At 38.5% G+C, this 21209-nt stretch overlaps 1 protein-coding gene across 19 annotated transcripts in view; it reads right to left on the bottom strand.

Annotated features, from left to right (window-relative positions):
- Positions 1–21209, bottom strand: part of PTPRM (protein tyrosine phosphatase receptor type M) — a 416336-nt gene that overhangs the window by 41009 nt on the left and 354118 nt on the right. For all 19 annotated transcript variants that reach the window (XM_035126005.3, XM_088675354.1, XM_035126003.3 and 16 more), the window contains 3 exons: positions 15976–16063; positions 10079–10155; positions 7607–7643 (listed from right to left, as the gene is read on the bottom strand). In XM_035126005.3, the coding sequence (XP_034981896.2) occupies positions 7607–7643; positions 10079–10155; positions 15976–16063 (202 nt within the window). The remainder of the gene's footprint in view (positions 1–7606; positions 7644–10078; positions 10156–15975; positions 16064–21209) is intronic.

Genomic DNA, 21209 nt, shown 5'->3' on the forward strand with positions numbered 1-21209 from the left:
TAAACATTTATTAGAAAATAAAAACGGAATTTGGCAATTAAAAGAATATACGGCAGTAAAAGGATATTTTAATACATGGCTACAATATTTTCAAGTGAATCAGAGATTTCAAATCGACAAAAAAATTGGCTTTGATAAAGAAATATCTAAATTAGAGGAGATTCTGTTGGTAAATAAAGACAAATATATAAAAATCTGTATCAAATTATATTACAATGGAAAACCGAGGAAGAATTAACAAAAGATTACATGATTAAATGGAGCCAGGATTTAGGCAAGCCCATCTTAATGAAAGAATGGGAAAATCTGTGGAGGAGAGATTCAAATTTTTCGCCAAACTATGATATAAAAGAAAATATAATGAAAATGCAAAACAGATGGCACTTAACACCAGCTAAATTGGCTAAAATTTACCCAGAATCGAGTAACACCTGTTGGAGATGTAATCAGGAAATTGGAACCCACATACATATGTGGTGGAGTTGCAAACCAATTAAGGCTTTCTGGGAAATAATCTACAAGGAATTAAAGAAAATCTTGAGATATCCAATTAAGAAGTGCCCCAAACTGCTCCTGTTAGGAATGGTGCCCGAAGATGTCAATCCCAGAGATAGATGCTGTATAAGCTATGCTGTAACTGCCGCAAGAGTGTTAATTGCAAAAAATTGGAAAACTGCTTCCGTCCCAACAAAAGAAGATTGGCAAAAGAAACTCTATAATTATTATATTCTGGCCACAAAACATGAAGAAGTTAAAGGAACGAAAGAGGATGTTTCAAAAAATAATTGGAAAGCATTTATAGATTATATCCAAACCAAGGTAGATAATTCAAGGCCTACCTCCATTGTTTAAAGGTTCTATTTTTTTCTCTCTCTTTTTAGAAATATGATGTGCTAATTGTAGCAGGATAAGAGAGTTTGAGTTAAGAAATTTGATAGATGAGAAGACTGATATGAATTTATTGTAAATATTGAAATAAGGTATGTATATTAGAATAAAAAGGAAGATAAAGGGGATAAGTTCAGGCCAGGTTGTGAAGTCGCTGGGGAGGGGGTGGAAGTGGGAGGGATGGTGGGTGGGAAAATAAGACAACTGCAACATTGTTATGTTTGTAATTTGTTTTTATTTTGTTGCTGATCTTGATTGATTGTATTTTGTTGTGATATAAAATAAAGTTTATTTAAAAAAAAAATGATGTGGATGTGGTAGGGAATAATAATCACTGGTACAATACTCCGTTCTGAGATGATAACAGCACTGTCAAAAGTTAGGAAAGCTTGTGATACCAAAATAAAGCTTTGCATCAATCCAATGCAAAGAAAACAAAGGAGCAGCCAAATTTCAAATGCCATTTGACTTAGTTATAACACAAACATAGTTGAGACAGTAACCAAAATAACAGAATCTGAGTAATTTAATTAAAAGTTTAGGAATGCTGTTCTCCTTAATGTAACCTTATGGAGCACCACAACTGTTAATAGACTAATCTCTAAGGAGAGTTCCCACAGCATGTGGCTCAATTTAAATGCAAAATTACAGGATTACTAATTTTCTGCCAGCCCAGTGATCTGATTGGCTAATTACCCATAAGAACTGTGTATACATTATTTTTCTTCCAGAGTATTTGGGATTTTAAATTCTCGATATAGTAACTGAGATACATAAAATAAAAAATAGCTGCTTCGTAAAATAAAGTTCTAAAGTGATTTCTTAATTAAACTAAACGGCAAAAAAACTTTTACAAAAAAGCCTGTATATTCTGTTGAATAACATCCACCAAAGCTGTCTAACCATTTGAGTTTGTAACAACAGTTCCTTACTCTTACTTCCACCTCCTCTTGTCGTGCTCCATCCACATCTGAACTGGTCACTTTGTACTTTTCATACATACTTTTACATATTCTGTCCTGCAAAATGAAGTGACTCTGGAATGGTTGGTGTAGAGAGGCATCTAAGTGCTCCTATTGCTTGACCTGTATTACAGCTTTGCCTTGTACTAATCCTGAATGAGTTTCAGCTGCCAAATAAGATAACCTATAAGATAATTTTGTGCACACCAGAGCAGTAATAAATGAAAGAAAAACATACTGACTATTAAGCTAACCAAAATAATAATAATTCTTCAGGTTTTAGATGTTCCACCTATCATAAAAGAAAAATGAAATTGTACATGAACAACAGCTTTTCATTTAATTCTTAAGGGCTTTGATCCACTTGATATTTCACTGACTTCTACTGTTTACTGATGACGTCCCAAAGTCATGGAACAGCAAATATTCTGTCATATTTAAGGGTATAAACTAGGTAGTGCACAATAAAATCACACATCCTTATTAGCTCAGCAAGAATTATTTCCAACCAATATCAGGAAAATTCCAAGCAAACAATATTTGAATGACACTGCATTCTTCTCGTATAGCAAGGAGCTCTGATTCCAGTCTTCACCTCATCCAAGCAAAAATCAAGTCACAAAATGAACTGTAGACTTCTATAATTTTTTTAATCAATTGTGCTTTACAATACAGCTGCAGTGCCAAGTAAATGAAGTGAACCATTTTAATTGTGTTGCTTAGATAAATGTATCTGCACCAAAAGCACTAAATGAAAACACTTGGGCTCAAATGAGATTTAGGAACTGCAGAGGTAATCTCCACAAAGCCTTGATCTAAATAGCAATTGAACATGGAAGGAAAGGCAGATACTTTCTTTTTTAAGAGTCAATAAGCTTCTACCACTGTGACAAAGGCAAGATCTGGGCACCACTTAACAACACTAGGTATAGCAGTGATTTTCATAGCATAAGTAGAATCTAATTAACAACTAATAAAGGAATGTACAGAAAACAGGATTTTCTGTCCCATAGATAGTTCTGGGAGAATAAGGAGAACATTTACTAAAAAGACTGGAGGTGAAATGAATGAATGCCTTCACTTAACACAGAAGGTGCCAGGCAAGCTTCCCTGGGGAATGTATTCCACCGACAGGTGCCACCACCAAAAGGCCCCTTCTATTGCTTCCACCCTCCACACTTCCTATGGAAAGGGCACAGAGGAGGGCATTTGGAGATGATACTGAGGCCAGGATAGGCTTGTTTGGGAACAGTTAATTTATTCTGTTTAAGGTTGTAAATGTTAGAGCTGGCAATCTGAACTGGGTCAGGAAATGCACTAGGTGCCATTTGTATTCTGATTGCTTGGTATTTTGCAATTTTACTATTTATGCTACCACAGTCAAAGCTGTGTAAACACTTGTGTTATAAATGCTTATCTTTAGGGGCTTATAAGGCTGACATGAAAGGATTTCCCCATGGTTGAAGCATGATAAGTTTGTTGCATTGAGGAAGAAAATTATATTCACAATATAAGTGAGAAAGTAAATGGTTTGTTTCACAGCTAGAGGCAAACTGAAGGAATAAGAATGCCTGTTTGCAGGTGCCGATTTAGAATTAGTAATTAAAATATTTTATTAGGCCTAATATATTTAAACTGTACTTTAATAACTTGAGCCTTAAGCACATCAAATATAATTACTGCTCCTGTGTCTAATTGTATGTCTAATTGTAAGATTACTTTTACTGGTTACATTGTTTATGTCAGGTAAGTATGATATGCAGGCAAAATTGTTATATGATAAGCACCGCAGGAATCAACTTATGAGTATGCACAAACATTGTATACATACAAACTGTTTTTCTGTGGAATGTACACATTTCTGCTGGACATTTTAAATAATCTCAATCTTCTGTGAACATATTGGGGTTTGCCATATGGCATGCTATGGTCCATGGGGTCACGAGGAGTCGGACATGACTAAACATATGGCTCTTTGTTCTCCAGTTACTTTTTACCCTGCAGATATTTTCTATACAATTAGCACTTGCATTATTAATTTTTGTTTAAAAAATGAAGCCACTTTAAAGGTTTTAGTTTTTCTCAGTAGTAAGCAAGTGACCAGTTCAGAGAACATTCATTTATGCATGTTGTTTAATTTTTCAACACTTATCTGATAAAAGCATGGAAACATTCATAGAATTGTAGAGTTGGAAGAGACCATGAGAATAATCTATGCAGGAATATTTCACCCAATGTGGGGCTTGAACCCACGACCCTGAGATGAAGGGTCTCATGCTTTACCGACTGAGCTGTCTACCTCCGTTGTCTACATCAATTTTCCCCATCCTGCTGCTCTACTAATGTTTTGGACTGTAACTCTCCTTCAGGCCCATTCAGCATGGCCATACTGGCTGGGGCTGATGACAGTGTAGACCTAAATATTGGGTGGAAGTTTGGGTGGAAGTTTCTACACTGTGGAATCAAACACAGCTACCAGCCCACCTTTTAGCTGAAAGAGGATTTTAAATAATTATTCTCAATTGGAAAATGTCAAATAGTCATTTTAAAATTGTGCCTGCCTGTTCTTTATGCATGATCCATTACATCAAGACAATAGCTTTTTTTATTACAAGTATGACCCAGGTGCTTATTGTGACTGTCTCTGTCAATTACTGTAGATCACCTGAAGTCTCCATTAGTGGCAATTTCAGCCTATTATAGCTACTGTATAGAAGAAAAGTAGGTGCTCATTTTCTAACCCAAATTGCAGGTTTAGAATATGTTGCACTTAAAACATAGATTAATGGTCTCTTGATACAACAATAGGTAAAACAGTTTTTGTCCTCCTTACACCAGTTTCCTAATCAACCTGTTTTGAAAGACACAAAAGGTAAGCTCATTGCTAAGCAAAACCCTGTAAAGATAAATCTTGTTCATTTGGAAGATTCCAAAACAGTAAAAAAACAAACACACACAAGTGATTAGGCAACCCTCCAGCTTTGTTGAAAAGCCAGATTGGTAGCCTATTGCAAACCAATTATGTTTGCCACTATTTAGTGGCATCCAATTATATTTGCTCATTAACACTTGATATGTTGAATGGAACTTAAGAAGAGCACTAGGACAATTAAATAGCAATCTCAACTCTGTAGGGATTTAAACTAATTTCTCAAATGATTTCCTTTTCCTGAAGAGCATAGTACAAAGGGATACATGCATGAAAAAGGGAATGGGTTGGATCAGAAAGGTTACTGAAAGAATGATTGTGAAATATTTTAATGGACATATCCCAAAGGTTCTGTACAGATGTTTCAGTCAATTGTTCTCGCTTTTAATAAAGGTACGGGTTGCAGCCATTGCTAGTCCTACTCAAAGTAGACTCCTTGAAATTGATGGGCATGACTAACTGGGGGTGTATTAATTTCAGTGGGTTTACTCTGAGTAAAATTTAGTTGGATGCAACCCTTTGGTTTCCTCCCAAAATAAGTGAGTAGGAGTCAACTAATTTTTTCAGTCACCCGTTTATGTCTGGAGATAATGGAGGAAAAGGCAAGATTGGAATTCCTGTTCTTCTCTTTCTCCAATTCAGGCATCTCTATCAGGCTTGTTATACCTCATCCCTAAGTCACACAGCTGGAGTGCAGAATGCTTTGCAAATATGGCTCAAAACGGAAGACTACAATTGATTCATTTATCAGCATATGCATTTGTATTTCTGTTAACGGTTCTCTGCATTAAAGTGCAGAACCTTCTTTAAACATGAACGATCTCTCTCTCTCTCTATTACACACACATATAGTTGGCTATCACTTTAAATACCCTGTAGTGGAATACTTGCAATGAAAATAAATTGTCACTAGGTGGAAGTATAGAGCTGTTTCGTAAGGGGCAACATGAGCATCTAAATTTTTGAAACCAAAACAAAGCCATAGGCTTCCTTTGGAAAACAACCTGTCCTTCCTTCATTTTTCTGTGGTAGGTAGAAGAAAGTTCTCCAGTTCTATGGAGACAAGCTGTTGGTTTTGCATATTGAATTAAGTATAAGGAAACATTAAAACAGCAACCATATCAAAATGCTATCAGGAATAAAAATAAAAATGGTAGTAATAATAATTTGGATTTGATATCCTGCTTTATCACTACCCGAAGGAGTCTCAAAGCGGCTAACATTCTCCTTTTCCTTCCTCCCCCACAACAAACACTCTGTGAGGTGAGTGAGGCTGAGAGACTTCAGAGAAGTGTGACTAGCCCAAGGTCACCCAGCAGCTGCATGTGGAGGAGCGGAGACGCGAACCCGGTCCCCCAGATTACAAGTCTACCGCTCTATGTTAGGAATAAATTACACCAATGGTCCGTCCCACCCAAGCCTATGAGCTATATTTATTCATGGCAAAAGAGTAGATGCGCAAGCTGGTACTGGGATGGGGCAAAAGTGGGTGAGAACAGAAGCAAAAGTGGGTGGAGTAATAGCTGCAACTCCTAGTTTTGTACAGTGGGCAGGGCCAGCCCATCCCATTTCGCCACCTGAGGCAGAACAGGAATTGCTGCCTCCTGCTGTGCCCCACTTCCGCAGCTGGCATACCCTGGATCTTGTTAAACTCAGTGGGAGCCAAGGCCCTCCTCAATGCAATGACGCTTGCTCAGCTTCTCTGTCTGGGGTGGAGCTGCACACTGGAACACCTCCCTTCCCAGCAGCAGAAGGGGTGGTGGGTGGGTGGAGCGCTGCCTCTTGCACTTCTGCTGCCTGAGGCAGATGCTTCCCCGTTTCATGGGCGGGCTGGCTCTGACAGTGGGCTACATGCCAGCCAGAATTTCCTACAGTCCTTGCATCTCTTTCTCCTCAATTAAGGCAAGAAAGAGCCATTGCCACAAATCAAGGAGATATTCCAGCCAAGCAAAATCACTTGAGGAAAGTGCACAGCAGGGCTGGTGAGGGATATAGTCTAGGGAGAACCCCAGTGGTTGATAAGAGAGGCCTGCAGAACTTCATTCATGTCCCAGACCTGAAGCTCCCCAATCTACACCAAAAATTACTTCCATGAGGGGGAAAACATGCAAGTGATGTTTTCTAGGTTTCTTTAGTTAGTTCATTTTAATGTTTAGATCAGGCATCCCCAAACTCGGTCTCCAGCTGTTTTGGGACTACAATTCCCATTATCCCTGACCACTGCAGGGCCAAGTTTGGGGATGCCTGGTTTAGATCTTGAAAATTCAACAATAGTCCTAGGGCACCAGCACATCTAGTTCATGTTCAGAGTAGAATTATAATTTTGTTTAGTATAGTATAACAGTAGCCACAAATAATATATTGTATATGCTCACCAGAGAACACAAGTAAAAAAAAAGCAGCTAATTCCCAATCATAGATAGAAGAATAAAAATTCTTCTCTTTGAAGACAAACTTAAAACAACTGTTGTCTTAGCATACAAAGCCGAGTGAAGCTGCTCTCTATACTCTGCCAGATTTGGGTACAGGAATATTAGACCCAGGAAGTTGGACAGTCATTGTACAGCCATTTTCAATGAGCCTAAAAGCCTCATTAAATATATACAGCACTGTTCATCACAGATTCTTTCAAGATTCTTCACTTCTGTCATAAATTGGGGGATGCTGTGGGATCAGAGGGCTTATCTGAAGAAATCAGGTGCACTGACTATAGTATTAGTTGTTTATGACAACATAAGCAAAAGCGAAAACCTTCACAAGTGCATTTCCCACATAAAACAGCAATACACATGTATACAAGAAACTTATAAATGTGAAATCAACTTACCTTGTGTAGCAATATAGTGGTTTGGCCTGTGATAACCCTGAAATAAATTTTTTAAAAGCGTTTTGTGTGAATCTTGTGCAATCTGTCACAGGAACAAGGCAAAAAACATAAATATACACAAAGAAACCTACTAAGGGCAAAGGTTTCACCTTATGAACATGAGAAAAGCTGACAGGTGTAGCAGCTATAGCTGGTAGGAGGCTTTTAAAGCTGTGTGTGTGATTAGGTAAGGAATTGCAGCTGTTGTATTCTAGAGGATCCTGTTCTTTTCCAAGGAAATGGTCTAACCTAATCACACCTGCAGGTAGCAGAAGCATTTGTTTAAAACCCTCTCCCTTCTCAAAATTCCTGCAGCATTGCAAGGCACAGTAGCTAAGGTCAAATGTTTAAGTTATCAGGGCAGCATATTATCCACTGAAAAACTGCTTTCCTGTAATCTGATTCTACATCACCCAGATACTGTTTGGCACGTCCAATCATCACATGGTTACTTGCCAGCCCGGTTCTGCTAACTGAGCAGCAGTAAAGGGAGAAATAATGTTGAAATCAGTGCTTCTCATCTGGTTGTGACTACAGAACCACAAAGAACTATGGAACTTTTTCTGTGGCTACTATTGGGCCACAGCTCCAAACTATTGGCCATCCCTTAAAGTAGGAACATAGGAAGCTGCTTTTTATCAAGTCAGACCACTGGCCTAACTGCTCCTTATTATCAATAATATGCTTTACCACTGAGCTGCAGCTCATATCCATGAAATTTAAATGGCAAGAGCAGGAAAAGTAACTGTTACGTACAATTCTATAAGGATTATATTACACTTGCCCATCAATGATGATGTTTGCATTGCCTTTACATACACACTTCTAATGAACAGGCTGTTAACTCCATCAGTGTCTTTGAAGCACAAAATTTATGTACAATTGCCACTGAAACTACCGTAATAGGATTTGCCGTTCTGGTGTACTTAAAAATTAAAAATGAACCCAAAAGCGAAACATTGCAGGCAAAGCAGCATACCAAGCTGTTAACAGTAGAAACTTCTTATCAATATTCATAAAGTTAATGCTAAATCTTTCCCATCTTTAGATATCTAATCAGAACGTACACTCTATACCTTTAAAGCACATTCCTACCTCCTCAAAGAATTATGGGCACTGTAGTTTGTTAAGGGTTGCTGGGAATTGAACCCTATGAGGAGTAAACTACAGTGTCCAGAATTCTTTGAGGGGAAAAGTGTTTTGAATGTGCTTTAATAGTTGTTTGTGACAGAGGAAATTCCATTTTGTTGGACTAAGAGTGGTTTGCTCAGCTCTAACTTGAAAACAACAAGAGGAATTCAGTCCTGTGCATAGGGATTCTTCCATCAGCTGAAGCATTTCTGCTTGCCAGATGGAATGATCTCCCCTCTGCTCCCCATGTGTGCTATTCTGGGGGATCTTAAGTTTCGATTTAAAGCTAAATGAACCACTATTTAGAAGCACTTAGTTTACAGCATGGCAAAGCACATACTCCTTAATGTTGAGACTGCCAAATAAGATGTGTAATTTGCTTGTTGAAACTCTTGCAGGGTAAAAAATGCAATAAACAAACAAACAAACTCTAATTTTAATTAACTGAGAAAGAAATGATCTAAGTTCACTTTTGTCATGGTAATTGGAAAATTGTGCATATAAGGTATTGGCAGCTTTGTCACAAGGTGATCACTAATGAAGATAAAAGCAAGGTTGATATCAGCTAAGATGACTGAGTTACTAAACATTAATGTTACGTGCAAACATGAAAATGACTTTTTTTCTTTGCAGACTTAGTGCTTAAAATGGCATTGACTCTTCCTTGATTTCCAGTTCTACTTTTGATTTCATTCTTTCTATGCCCCCCAAATGCTGTCTCTTAAAGAATTTATTCTAATGTAAAACATTAAGTTAACATGATGCAGAATGAACAAAGAAGCAGTCTTCAATAATTAAACAGCATACATATTTAATGAACTGTCTTGCTTGCATTAGAAGTCCTGGTTAACAGATGCAGTCTATACTTTGAAGGCTGCTTAAAAGTGCCGAGATGACAAGAGATTGCAAGCCACTGCATTAGGAATTATAGAGTTTTGTCACATTAATATGCAAACAGCCCCCCTTTAAAAATGGAATCATGCCAAGTTGTTGACAGAAAATGAAAATAACATGTCTTTGGTCCCCATAAATTTCAGGAGGAAAAGTGGCCAGATAAAATTACTGGCAAGTCTCCACTCGAATACATGGCAATTTTAGGAAATGTCTGATATTATTTTCTTATTAGCAATCTTTGGTAGTTTTAATCTAAACTCTAGCTTACAAGTGGGGATATCCAGATTGGTTTCTCACAGAATTTAACAGCTGGCATCCTGATTGCATGCAACATCATTTGAAATATCAAATAAAAGTCTTTCCTTAAAATAATACTGTTAAATTTCTTGTCTAGATGAGTATACATACATCGACATAATTTCCATTGATGTAGTCAGAGTTTAAGTCCCCTTCAATGGGCTGCAGCCTAACTCGAGAATGATCGTCTGAAATAGAACACATAACACATGCATTAAGGAATTTGTATTCTACTCATTACTCATCAAATAACAGTCAACATCAAATAGTCACGTGGATAATAGAAGGAACACAAGATGACAAGATACATTGTCCCCCCACAATGCTATGATTACTTTAAAAGACTTGGTTTTTCAAACATAAAAAGAAAACAAGTCAGTTGGCCCTATCCTCAGGGGTAGAATAAAATCTGAAATAAACTTCCATCCCAAAATCTGTATGGTTTTCAATGTTCCTCCCCTAAGAGCGTTTTTGTAAACAGAGTTCAGACTGAAATGCAATATTAGTGATGATTTTGAGTTGGCATGACTTTCATGCACTCCTTATTACAAACCATTTCTTCCCAATTCTTAGTATTTGTGTAATGCAAATCAGTCATAGGTTTGCTGTTTGTGGACCACAACATTTTCTTCCTGGATCAGTTGCCAAGTGCAAAGGCATTTGAAAGCCTTCTGAATTAGAACTCAACTCCTTATATTCTCTCTGTGGAGGCTGTCCTCTGCGTTCCAAACGGAATGAATAGTTAGGATGCAAAAGGAAACAGGGAACACCAAGTGTATTGCTAGGTTTGTGGTGATTCGTGTTACTGAGATGTTTCAGTCAAGATGTTAATACACAGTCACAATGTTACATTCCAGTTTCCATGTGAAAGGCTGCTTGAAGGCTTCTGCATAAAATAGCATTCATGGGGGCCGAGCTCTTTTGGCCATGCCCCCCAATATTTTTGGGGAGGGCGTGGGCTCCCCAATGTCCTAAAAATCAGGGAGTGGAGGAGGCCATCAGTGGCCTCCTTCTCCTCCTGCCACGGAGAGAAAAGAGGCTCAAAGCAGCCTGCCGCTGGTGGCAGTGGCAGGAGGAGGGGGAAGCGGTGCTGCCGCCATGTTTGGGTCCTCCGCCAGCTCCTCCCAATGTCCTGACATCACATGCGTGATACACTCCCCCCCCCTGCCAAACTGCTCTCAACAAACTGGTGCCTCTGATCACCTGTACCATGTGGAGACTTTCCACGAAACTACCCACGATACAGAAACCTTTCAATGGACTTCCGGCATGATGGCAATCAGGTCAGAATCTACTCTGGATGCTGGTGGAGAAGGACTGGAGTTCAATGACAGAGCATATCATAGCGACACTTACATGCGCCTAGCAACATTTCTACCTTCCATTAATTCAGTGCAGCACACTTTAATTTGGTGTCTACCACAGTAAATTTTCCACTATTATATGTGTCATGGTATTGGAGTTGACCTGAAAACGTACTTCAGATCACTGTAGATTTATGGGCCATGGAATAAAATCTCTGTAGGAATATGAAAGGGGTTTCTGTATTATCACAGAATCAAATTACCTGGAAATGTCCATGTGATTAGGTGTGCAGTTGTAATTTAGACAGGGAAACTTACTGATCATCCACCAGTCGAATATTACAGCACTTTCACATTACAATTATAGTTTAGATTCAAAATACAATTTAAATAATAAAAAATAGAAATCAATTACTCACAGGTTTACCAGGCAAGAAAGATTATGCAAAGAAGGTAAGTATTGAGAAACTCTGGGGGGCAAGTAAGCTACCTGTACTGTGAAAATAAGTGGTTTTACTCTGCAATTAGGGAGGCTACTTAGGGTAACTACATTCATTCTCTCTGGAGTTGGAGAATGAATAAACAAGCAACCTTTACTCTACTTTTTCCTCTTCACTTGTCACCACTTTCTGAACAAATAGTAACTTATAAAGTAAGAAGAAATATAGTGTTGTTTTAAAACAGGAATACCCATCATGTTGCACTTCCAATTTTCTGGACAACAACTCCATCATTCCTGAAAATTGGACATACTGGCTGGAACGGATGGTAACAGTAATGTTCGATATCAAAACGACAGCACCACCCTGGCTACCCCTGTTCTGGATCATTGCATAGTTGTTGTTGTTTTGCTTCCCCACCCATCTTAGCTTCAACTTCTGTTGAAAAAGCAGGACATAAACTACCTAAACAAACCAACAAATCAACATCAGGGCAGCATCTCTGGAATATATTCTGTATGTCTGTTTCCACGGGTCTCTCTCTGGATGCATTTCAAATACTCAAGGTACTACTTTTAAATGACTGATTAACTGTGGAAATTGGAAGCTATGCAGAGTATGTCTTATAGGAAAGATTATTTCCCTTAATGCATCCTGCAAAACCCCCAAGCACACCAGTAATATGATACCTTGGAAAGCAGAAAGATAAAATTGTGGCATTCCACCTGTTTTTGGTTGTGTCTTTAAATAAGTCCATGTTGCTCTCTGAAATGTACTCGGAGTCGAGAGTGAATTTCATGCTCTTTATTCAGCTCATAGTCATCAAGGAGAAGAGGAGAAGAAGAATGGCTCTTTTCCCAAAACCATCTGCTTATATACATTATTTACACAATGGGCCTTGCGTGATTGGCTGCTTCAGGGCTACACCTGTGGGCCAATTATATTGTGGATTGACTTCTGCCTGCAGCCTGATTGGCTGCTCCTACAGGCCAATCAGGTAGCAGATTCACTTCTGCCAGCCGCCTGATTGGCTGCTCCAGCAGGCCAATCAGGTTGCGGATTCACTTCCACCTGGAGTTGGATTGGGTAGCTCCCGCTGTTTCTGAATCCTATTGTTCTAGGATTCAGCTCAGTACATAACACTCTCAGATTATGATTAAATGCCATTCCTTAAAATGGTGTTTGTGCTTTCATGGCCCAATTCACAAGGCATGCTTAACTTATGTTCAATTGGAATGAAAGGAGGTTTGTGCCATGGGAAGTTTATTTCAAGACTAAAAACTTTGCCCTCTTGTATGCCCCTCTGTAAGTAGGTTCTACTGGAAAAACTCATGACATGTGCACAGCTCTTTGGGATATTGCCTTAGTTGTCTACTAAACAGTCCTGCTGAAAAATGTTGACTCGTTGTTAGCTGTGCTAGCTCTGTCAGACAAACAGGAATATGTAAATGCCTTTTTGCTAGAGCAAGCCCATACGACTTTGAATGCATTCCGGTAGTAGTTACTTTCTAGAGGAAACTAGATTGTAACAGGCATCTTGTGGAAATTCTTATTTTCTTTACTATGCGAGCCTGTATTTTTGAATAACTATGGCAGAGGACTCAAAGAGCCCGAACTCGATGTTACAAAAGCTTCTTATTTTTCAATGCTTATGGGAAAATGGATGGTGCATATTTACTGCACCCTTTAGGAGGGCAGGAAGTAAAGAGCTGTTTTATGGTGCTTTACAGTGGATTTAGATTCCATTACTGAATATGCATAGTGATAAAAAGGAAGTGATGCTGCTGATATTAAAATATTTTACCTCTGTCTGTATCGCTATACCAAAGTCATTTTGACAGTAACAAGTTGCAGCGTATAGTTATTAGAATGCTGATATTGTTACAAGTTTGTGAAAGCGCCTATCACTTTGGTTTTATGTAACAGGATGGTCGATAAAACAACCTTAATGCCCCTAAATGCTTCCAAATCTTTCTCCAGCCTTCACACTTTTCAGCTGGTGGGAAGCGAGGAAATACTTTGCTGAGAGACAAACTTCTGCAGCTTCAGGGGAGGTATCTGAAGGGAGTCCATGCAGAAGGTCTTTGGAGATATGATGCAGTTAGCAATTGTAGTGTCTGATTTAGGCATTTGAGCACTTCCAATATTGCTTTTATTTATTTTTTAAAATAGATATTAGAATGATAATATGAGCCACTTTAATGAATAGGAAACAAATCCAACTGCTCTGGAACGTTGGCTGAGCTGCTTCTTTGCATTAAATTTGTTCAGCTCTTCTTTAAACTAAGGCACAGACATGGTAAGAGGGATGGATGTCACATGCCTACTCTTTGCACTACAATAGTGGTGCCAACAAAAAGGGCAGTTTTGAAAGCTTCCTCAGTAAGAATTCTTTCTTGACACCTTCTCAGAAGTGTCTCTTCCTTGCAAGCAAATGCTTCATTCAACATACTCTTATTCTATTCACTACATAATATGCTCTCCTGTAAATGTACCCAGTGTCAGCTAATGCGTATTTGTCAAAATCCATTACCCTATTTTAGCAAACGTTCCACACTTGTATAACCCTTATTCTTTAACGGTTCTACTTTTAAGTCAAGAGACCTTTAGATAAGAGGATGGCAAAGCCATTAAATGCTTTCCTCATAGTGAACATGAACCTTAGTGAAGTCTATTCGCAAGAGGCCATCTTCAAAAGGGCGAATGCTTATTATTTAGTGTCATCATTTACCTATCTGTGTGGTTAATTAAAACTCTGATCCAGTAGGAAATTAAGACTGCAATCCTTACCTAGAAGAAAGTTCCATAATACTTGTGGGGAAAGTGTCATGACTGACTGTAAGCCACATGAGGAAATGGGGTCACAGACTATTTTAATTACATAAAATGTGGTGCTCAACTCTCTTTGGACGTCTTTAGTTATACTGACTAAAGGAGCATATTTTAAGCAACATGTGTCTGAAGCTAATGTATCTGGCAGTGGGCTGTAGATGTAGCACTATGTAGACAATATATTTTAAACAAAAACAATACAATCAGTGCTTACTTGATATTTACACAAACCTTCAGCCACAGTGGACACAATCCAGCAAATGTTAGGCATTTCTGAAAGCCAAACTAAATGTGCAGGCAGTTTCACATACAAATGGGAATGAGATGGTCTGCTTATGAGTTCAAGGGTGGGAACTAAAACCCAACCTCCTCTCCTGCTTTGTGTTGCTGCACTCTATTTAAGTAGTTTCCCCTTAGCTGCCTCTAGTATCAGACATGAGCTGGGCACTGAGAAGTTTGCTTCAAATCTACAGAGCACAGTATAACAGATAAGGGAGGAATTGATTTCCCCCTCCTCCCCCATATGCTTTTTTTAAATAAAGATATGTGTCCTTCATTTCATATGCTTAATAGACACAAAACTGCCACACATGTCTACTTTGGTTCTAAAAGTCCCACTGAAATAAATGGAAATCAAGTGTACCACTAACACTTACTGGTAAACGGGAGCTAGGTGTGTTTTGCTTTCACAGCATTCCCCTCCCCACTTCTGTATCGAAACATTATGGTTGAAGCATTACGTATAAAAACATTACAGCTGAAATATGAGACAAGTTATTACATGTGTACTTATCAACAATACTGATTCCACATCAATAATCAGTATCGTAGTACTGTAACAACCTGTCTCATATTTCAACTGTAATGTTTTCAGGACAGGGGACCATATTTCAATTTCCTTTTTTCCCCATTGTAATACTGTAGGAGGATCCTAGACTCTAGAGAGTAAAATATATCATTATTAAATACAGTTTGGTTCTATCCTTCCTCTGAGGATATCAAGGTCCCCAGCCTGAGTGCCATGGCTAAGATACAAGGTGAAACCCTTTCCTGCAGTCCATGACTAATTACTATTCCACACTGGATCTCTCACCGATTCTGTTCTGAAGTCTTTAAACTATTAAAGTACTTACTTCTCCCATATTCTTTAATTATGGTGGCCGGAGCTCAGTTTTTTAGTCCACACAAATAGTTGGTAATTGTTTTATTGATTTGTTAATTACTTTGTATAGTTTGTGCTGTATTTGTGATGTTCTATTATGTTCTAGTTATTTATTATTTGTAAGCCACTTTGGGATTCATTTGAATGAAAAGCGGCATAGAAATACAATAAACGAAGTCAACACAAATCAAACATATAGAGGTGGGCAGCGTTGTCAAGTTGCTAAAAGGAAATTTACACAGAGGTACAACTACACTTGTCAACACTTACATGCAATGATATTCCCATATCTATTCTTCATTCGGTTCTCATCTTTTTTAGCTGAGTCCCAAGGTGCAGACTGTCCTTCAAAGAAACTCTGTTAAAAAGAAACAGGGGAAGCAAAAACAACACTAAGTGAAAGAATATGCAGCAGAACAAACACTCAAGATAACACAGAAAGACACAAGGAGAAAATACCACAGCAACGTGAAAAACATGTAAAGACTGAACTGTAGTTATTGTTTGGTCCTTTGCTTGTTACCTATAAGTAATTTCAGGAGCGGTTATGAAAACATTGTTCTTTTTAAAGTAAATGAAGCATTAATAGATTTACAAGATAAGGCTGACAGCATAGTACAGTTGAGTATTAGCAGAGATAGGATGAGCAGGACATTCAGAGTAATGTCAGCAAAAAAGAAGTGAAAGGTTTTTAAGAATCATCCTGAAACTTTTAGAGGTCATTTCCATTACAACAAAAGTCAGAAGATTATCCTGCTCTGGTTATCATGGATCGGTGAGGCTCAATATGGTGTTTAAACTTTCAGAATACAGTACACAGTCAACTGAAGGTATGAAATACTCTTTCAATACCCCAGACACATGTGTGCCTTCTTCTGATTTAAAGGTCTGTTTACACACATTCAAACTGCATGGCTTCTCCCCAAGAATCCTTGGAAAATGTAGTTTGTTGTGGGTGTTAGGAATTGTAGCTTTGTGGGGAGGAAGTTTTTAATATTTGATGAATTATTGTATTTTAATCTTTTGTTGGAAGCTGCCCAGAGTGGCTGGGGAAACCCAGCCAGATGGGCGGGGTATAAATAAGATGATATTATTATTATTATTTATTATACTATAGTTGCTAGGATGGGGTAGGGAGTCAGGTGCTTTAAATTTATTATGTTTGGTGTGTATGCAGTCCAGGAGAAAGGAGCACCATTAATTTATTCCATATTGTTCACTGGATCATTAAGGTTGGTACAACTTGTCATGACTGGATTTCTCCTTAAAAGGAAGGAACTCCACTATGCAGCCTAAATAAGGGGGACCCAATAAGACGTGATTCAGTTATAAAGGTTTTCCACTGAAGAAGAAGCAGGAAAGACTTCTATAAATGGCACTTGGCTAAATGGCTTTTCCTTAGGCAATACCTCTTTGCATGCAATTCATGTCCACATCTGTTTTGTTAAAATCATTATTTACAATACCTCATAAGATTATTGAATTTCCAGGAAGGGAAAAATGTTTTCATCATGCAGATAACCTGGTTCAATATTTGCTTAACCACAGCACTATATTATTTAATCAGGTTTATTTAAGAATTAATTCATTTGGGTTAGGAGTGCAGATTCATCGGTCAACTAGGGATGAAAGTAGGCAGATAGATTTCTATCCCAGGCTGTATTTGGCACAATCAGAGCTGTTTCTCTTCCACTACAGCTTGGCTTTCACTACAACCCACATTGCTTGTCTCCTATCTGCTGTATGACCAGAACAGAACTAATGTAAATAATTATGTAATTAATTTCAGTGCATTTTGATGGAAAGGGGAAAACTGAAACAATGCAGAAAACACTGTAAATATTTACATAATGTTTGTGGGCTAAAAAAACAGAAAACATGATTTCCATTCCCGACCGTCAACGAAAATGAGAATGGCAGCAATTCCCACTCTTGTTTCTTTTTCTGATGGAATTCTCTGACATCCCTGGTTAGAGTTCTGTTGCCATAGGGATTTGTTTGCGGCAGAAATGGTTTGTGCCTGCTTGGCCCCATTACCTGCCCTACCTGTGCTCAGCATAACTTATGAAAGAGCCTATACGTCTGGGCGTAGGCTCTGTACATAGAACCGGGGGCATACAGTGTTCCCATGTGTACAAATTTGTAGATATGAGGGCTGTTAGCAGAATTGATGCCAAAAGCACAGAGGACAGTGGTCATGAACCTGCACCTTCCTATGTATGTTCACTCTTCTCAGCAATAATAATCCTTCATTGTGAATAATATTTCCTCTAGTAAATACAACAGCAGTTGTCCGATTCTGAATGCATAAGTGGTATCTTTAGGCTTGTGAGTGCTGTAGGAAAGAGCTTCCATTTCTCTGCCTCTCTCTCCCTCCCTGACCTGCCACCCATCAATATACATGCTCAGTCTCTCCCCTAATAAAACTTCTGAACAGGACTTAAATGCCTTATAAGATAAAGTTAATTTGAATAGAAAGAACATCCTTCTCTATTTAGCTATAAGCACTTTAAGAATAATTTTTACAAAAACCAATTTAAATTTTAGAGACTTCTAGCAGCCTCCTTTTAAATTCTAATGCCGGCTCTTCCAAGAGGGAAGATTTCTATATGAGGCTTATTTTGTATTAATCTGAAGAATGTACGAAGAACAACAATTCAAATTCAACTTTAGCAACACACTCCTTGGCACCGTAGTTAACTGTAACAAAGTAAATTGTATTTCAGATTTATCTCTAAAACAATGAACAGAGTGAGCAGATAAGTTTTTATAATTCTCCTCTTACACAAAGAATTCCCTAGGTTCAATATAAACACACACACACACACACACACACACACACACACACACACACACATATATATATATATATATATATATATATATATATATATATATATAATGTAAACTGGCCATGTGGGTGTGTCTCCACTTTTCTCCGAAACCGCTTGACCGATTGCGTTCAAATTTTGACACAACGTCCCAAGCAAATATGCAAGTGACCCCATACCATTTGCATAGACAGATGTTGCACCTGGGCCAGGTAAAAACCCCCAAACCACGTGTTCCAGAACTCACAACTCAGATGAAAGTGCATGCTGGGAGCACTGGAGAGGTTGCAAAACAGTGCCCTCTAGCAACAGCTACACTGGTAGTGCACCTAGGAAAGCTTCCCTCTCCACAGCATCTTGGCTCGGCTTTCCAGACTGGGCCAAGTGGAGGTGGGGGCTCGCCTAGGTGGGGGATGGGGGGGAGGAGGGGGCAGGATAGGTCATGGGTAGGGACAGGGTGGGGCCAATCACAGGGATGAGCTGGGGGTGGGGGAGGGGCGGGATAGGTCATGGGTCAGGACAGGGTGGGGGGAGTCACAGGGATGAACCTGTGTAAACAGAACACACGCAAAACATTTCAACAAAATAAAGGGGGACCCTGAAGATGAGGGGAGTCTGAAGGGGGACTCTGAGAGTCCATTTAACAGACTGATCCACAGCAACGCGTGGCCGGGCCAGCTAGTTTATGATATACCATAATTAATGTACAAGGTGTGTGTTTGTGTATAAATAAAATTTGTGTACCTAAAATTTACATTTGTTCTCAAGCTGTAGCCGCCCCCCTCCTGCAATAAAAATGGTTTCAGGAGGGTTGAACAAATGCTTTCACTGAAATGTATGTGGCATTTTCACAAATAGACCCCAATTTCATTCTTTATAGTATGTAATTAAAGTGTTGTTTCATACTATATCTCATATATTCTGCAGCAAGTCAGTGAACCATGGAAACACTCATAATAGTAGAACGTCTACAATACAATAAAATGAAACCACTCCATGAATATCAACTACTTTGCATTCTCAGAACTATTTCTGAATACTGTGTATAAGGAAATTGAACATTTCACGGACAAGCATATATTTTTCCTAAGCAAAACACAAGCCTTGTGATTCTAAAACCTTCTCCAGATCAACCTTCCCTCATCAATTTCTGAAAGATATAATTACACGTCCCAATTGCGCAACTCAGGAGACTGCAAGTACAAAATGGCAACAAGATATTTAAAATGAGAACTCCCTATTCCCATAAATAGACATATTATTACCCAGAAGGGTGTCAGAGTTATACATCATGTGCTGTTGGTTTGCCATGGAGTATGGATACAATTTTCAGAGGTTTGCTTGTCTTTTACAATTCTACTCTATAATACACAATGAAAGTGAGTCCACAATAATAAAATGGAATACCAGAACTTGTCACATCATAATTCATGGCTGGCTTATACATTTGGCAGAATCAAGGGGTAAAGCTATTCTCAGACTGTAGGCTACCATTTGACTGTACCAGGTGGGGGATTCCAGGATAAACACTACTCCATAAAATTATTCACTGAAAATAGAAAACTAGTATACCAGAGAGCTGATTTCAGTTTTATCCATGAGAAAGTATTCAAACATGTTCCCCTGCAGCTTAAAATGGTATAACCGAGAAATGGACTCTGCTGAATTTTTTTTAGAAATGTCTCAGCTTCTCTCTCTCTCTCTCTCTCTCTCTCTCTCTCTCTCTCTCTCTCTTTCAGACAGTTTCACTACTAACATCTTAAATTAAGAAACTACAGATAAAGCTTTAAATTACCATTATAGAATCTGAAGCTGTACAGATCCTAAGTTCTCTCTATTAAAACTGTCAGGCACCCTAAGCATAGTTTCCCATCCAAACCTTCATTTTAAGGATGCTCTGGCAAGTTCCAGCTGAAAAAAGCCCTGAAGACCCCTGAAGAAGCCCATTGTGCACAACAGTTACACAAATATCGAACGAAAATGGTATCTGTGCAGGTTTTAGGCCAGGCATAGGCAAACTCGGCCTTCCAGATGTTTTGGGACTACAACTCCCATCATCCCTGACCACTGGTCCTGTTAGCTAGGGGTGATGGGAGTTGTAGTCCCAAAACATCTGGAGGGCCAAGTTTGCCTATGCCTGTTTTAGACAAAGCCATTGCCATTTTCATGAAAGCAATGTTATACAAAATAATGAAGAAACCAATTCCTTATGCCACTCAGTTATGTACTGTAGTTTGAGCACCCCGAAAGCATTAAACTACAAGTTTTTTTTAATTTATTCCAAGACATATAACAAAAACCATGTTGACAATTAAAAAGTATGATTGATATTGATATTTAAATAAAAAACTGGATCGTTACGTTGCTTAGCCAAAAGTATTATTGTTCTTTTTGTGAGCATACCCTCCTTTTTGGCAATTTTTCAAGTGTTTGGTATTCAAGAAACATTGTCCTCATTCAGAATTGGCTTTGCTTGTTCTCAGTGGTACCATAGCCAAAACTTGTTGCTTTTGCAGCATTGTTACATGCCATTTATCACATGATTCCCAAATGGATGGAATTTTCCAGGTTATTACTCCAGGAATTAGAGCAATTAGAAAGAAAAAATGGCACTTTTGAATCAGCAAAAGATGGGAGAAATTATGGCCATAAAAAGAATGGAAGAATAGTGAA

The sequence above is a fragment of the Zootoca vivipara genome, chromosome 8 (assembly GCF_965207765.1).
Source record: "Zootoca vivipara chromosome 8, rZooViv2.hap1.1, whole genome shotgun sequence".
Lineage (NCBI taxonomy): Eukaryota > Metazoa > Chordata > Lepidosauria > Squamata > Lacertidae > Zootoca > Zootoca vivipara.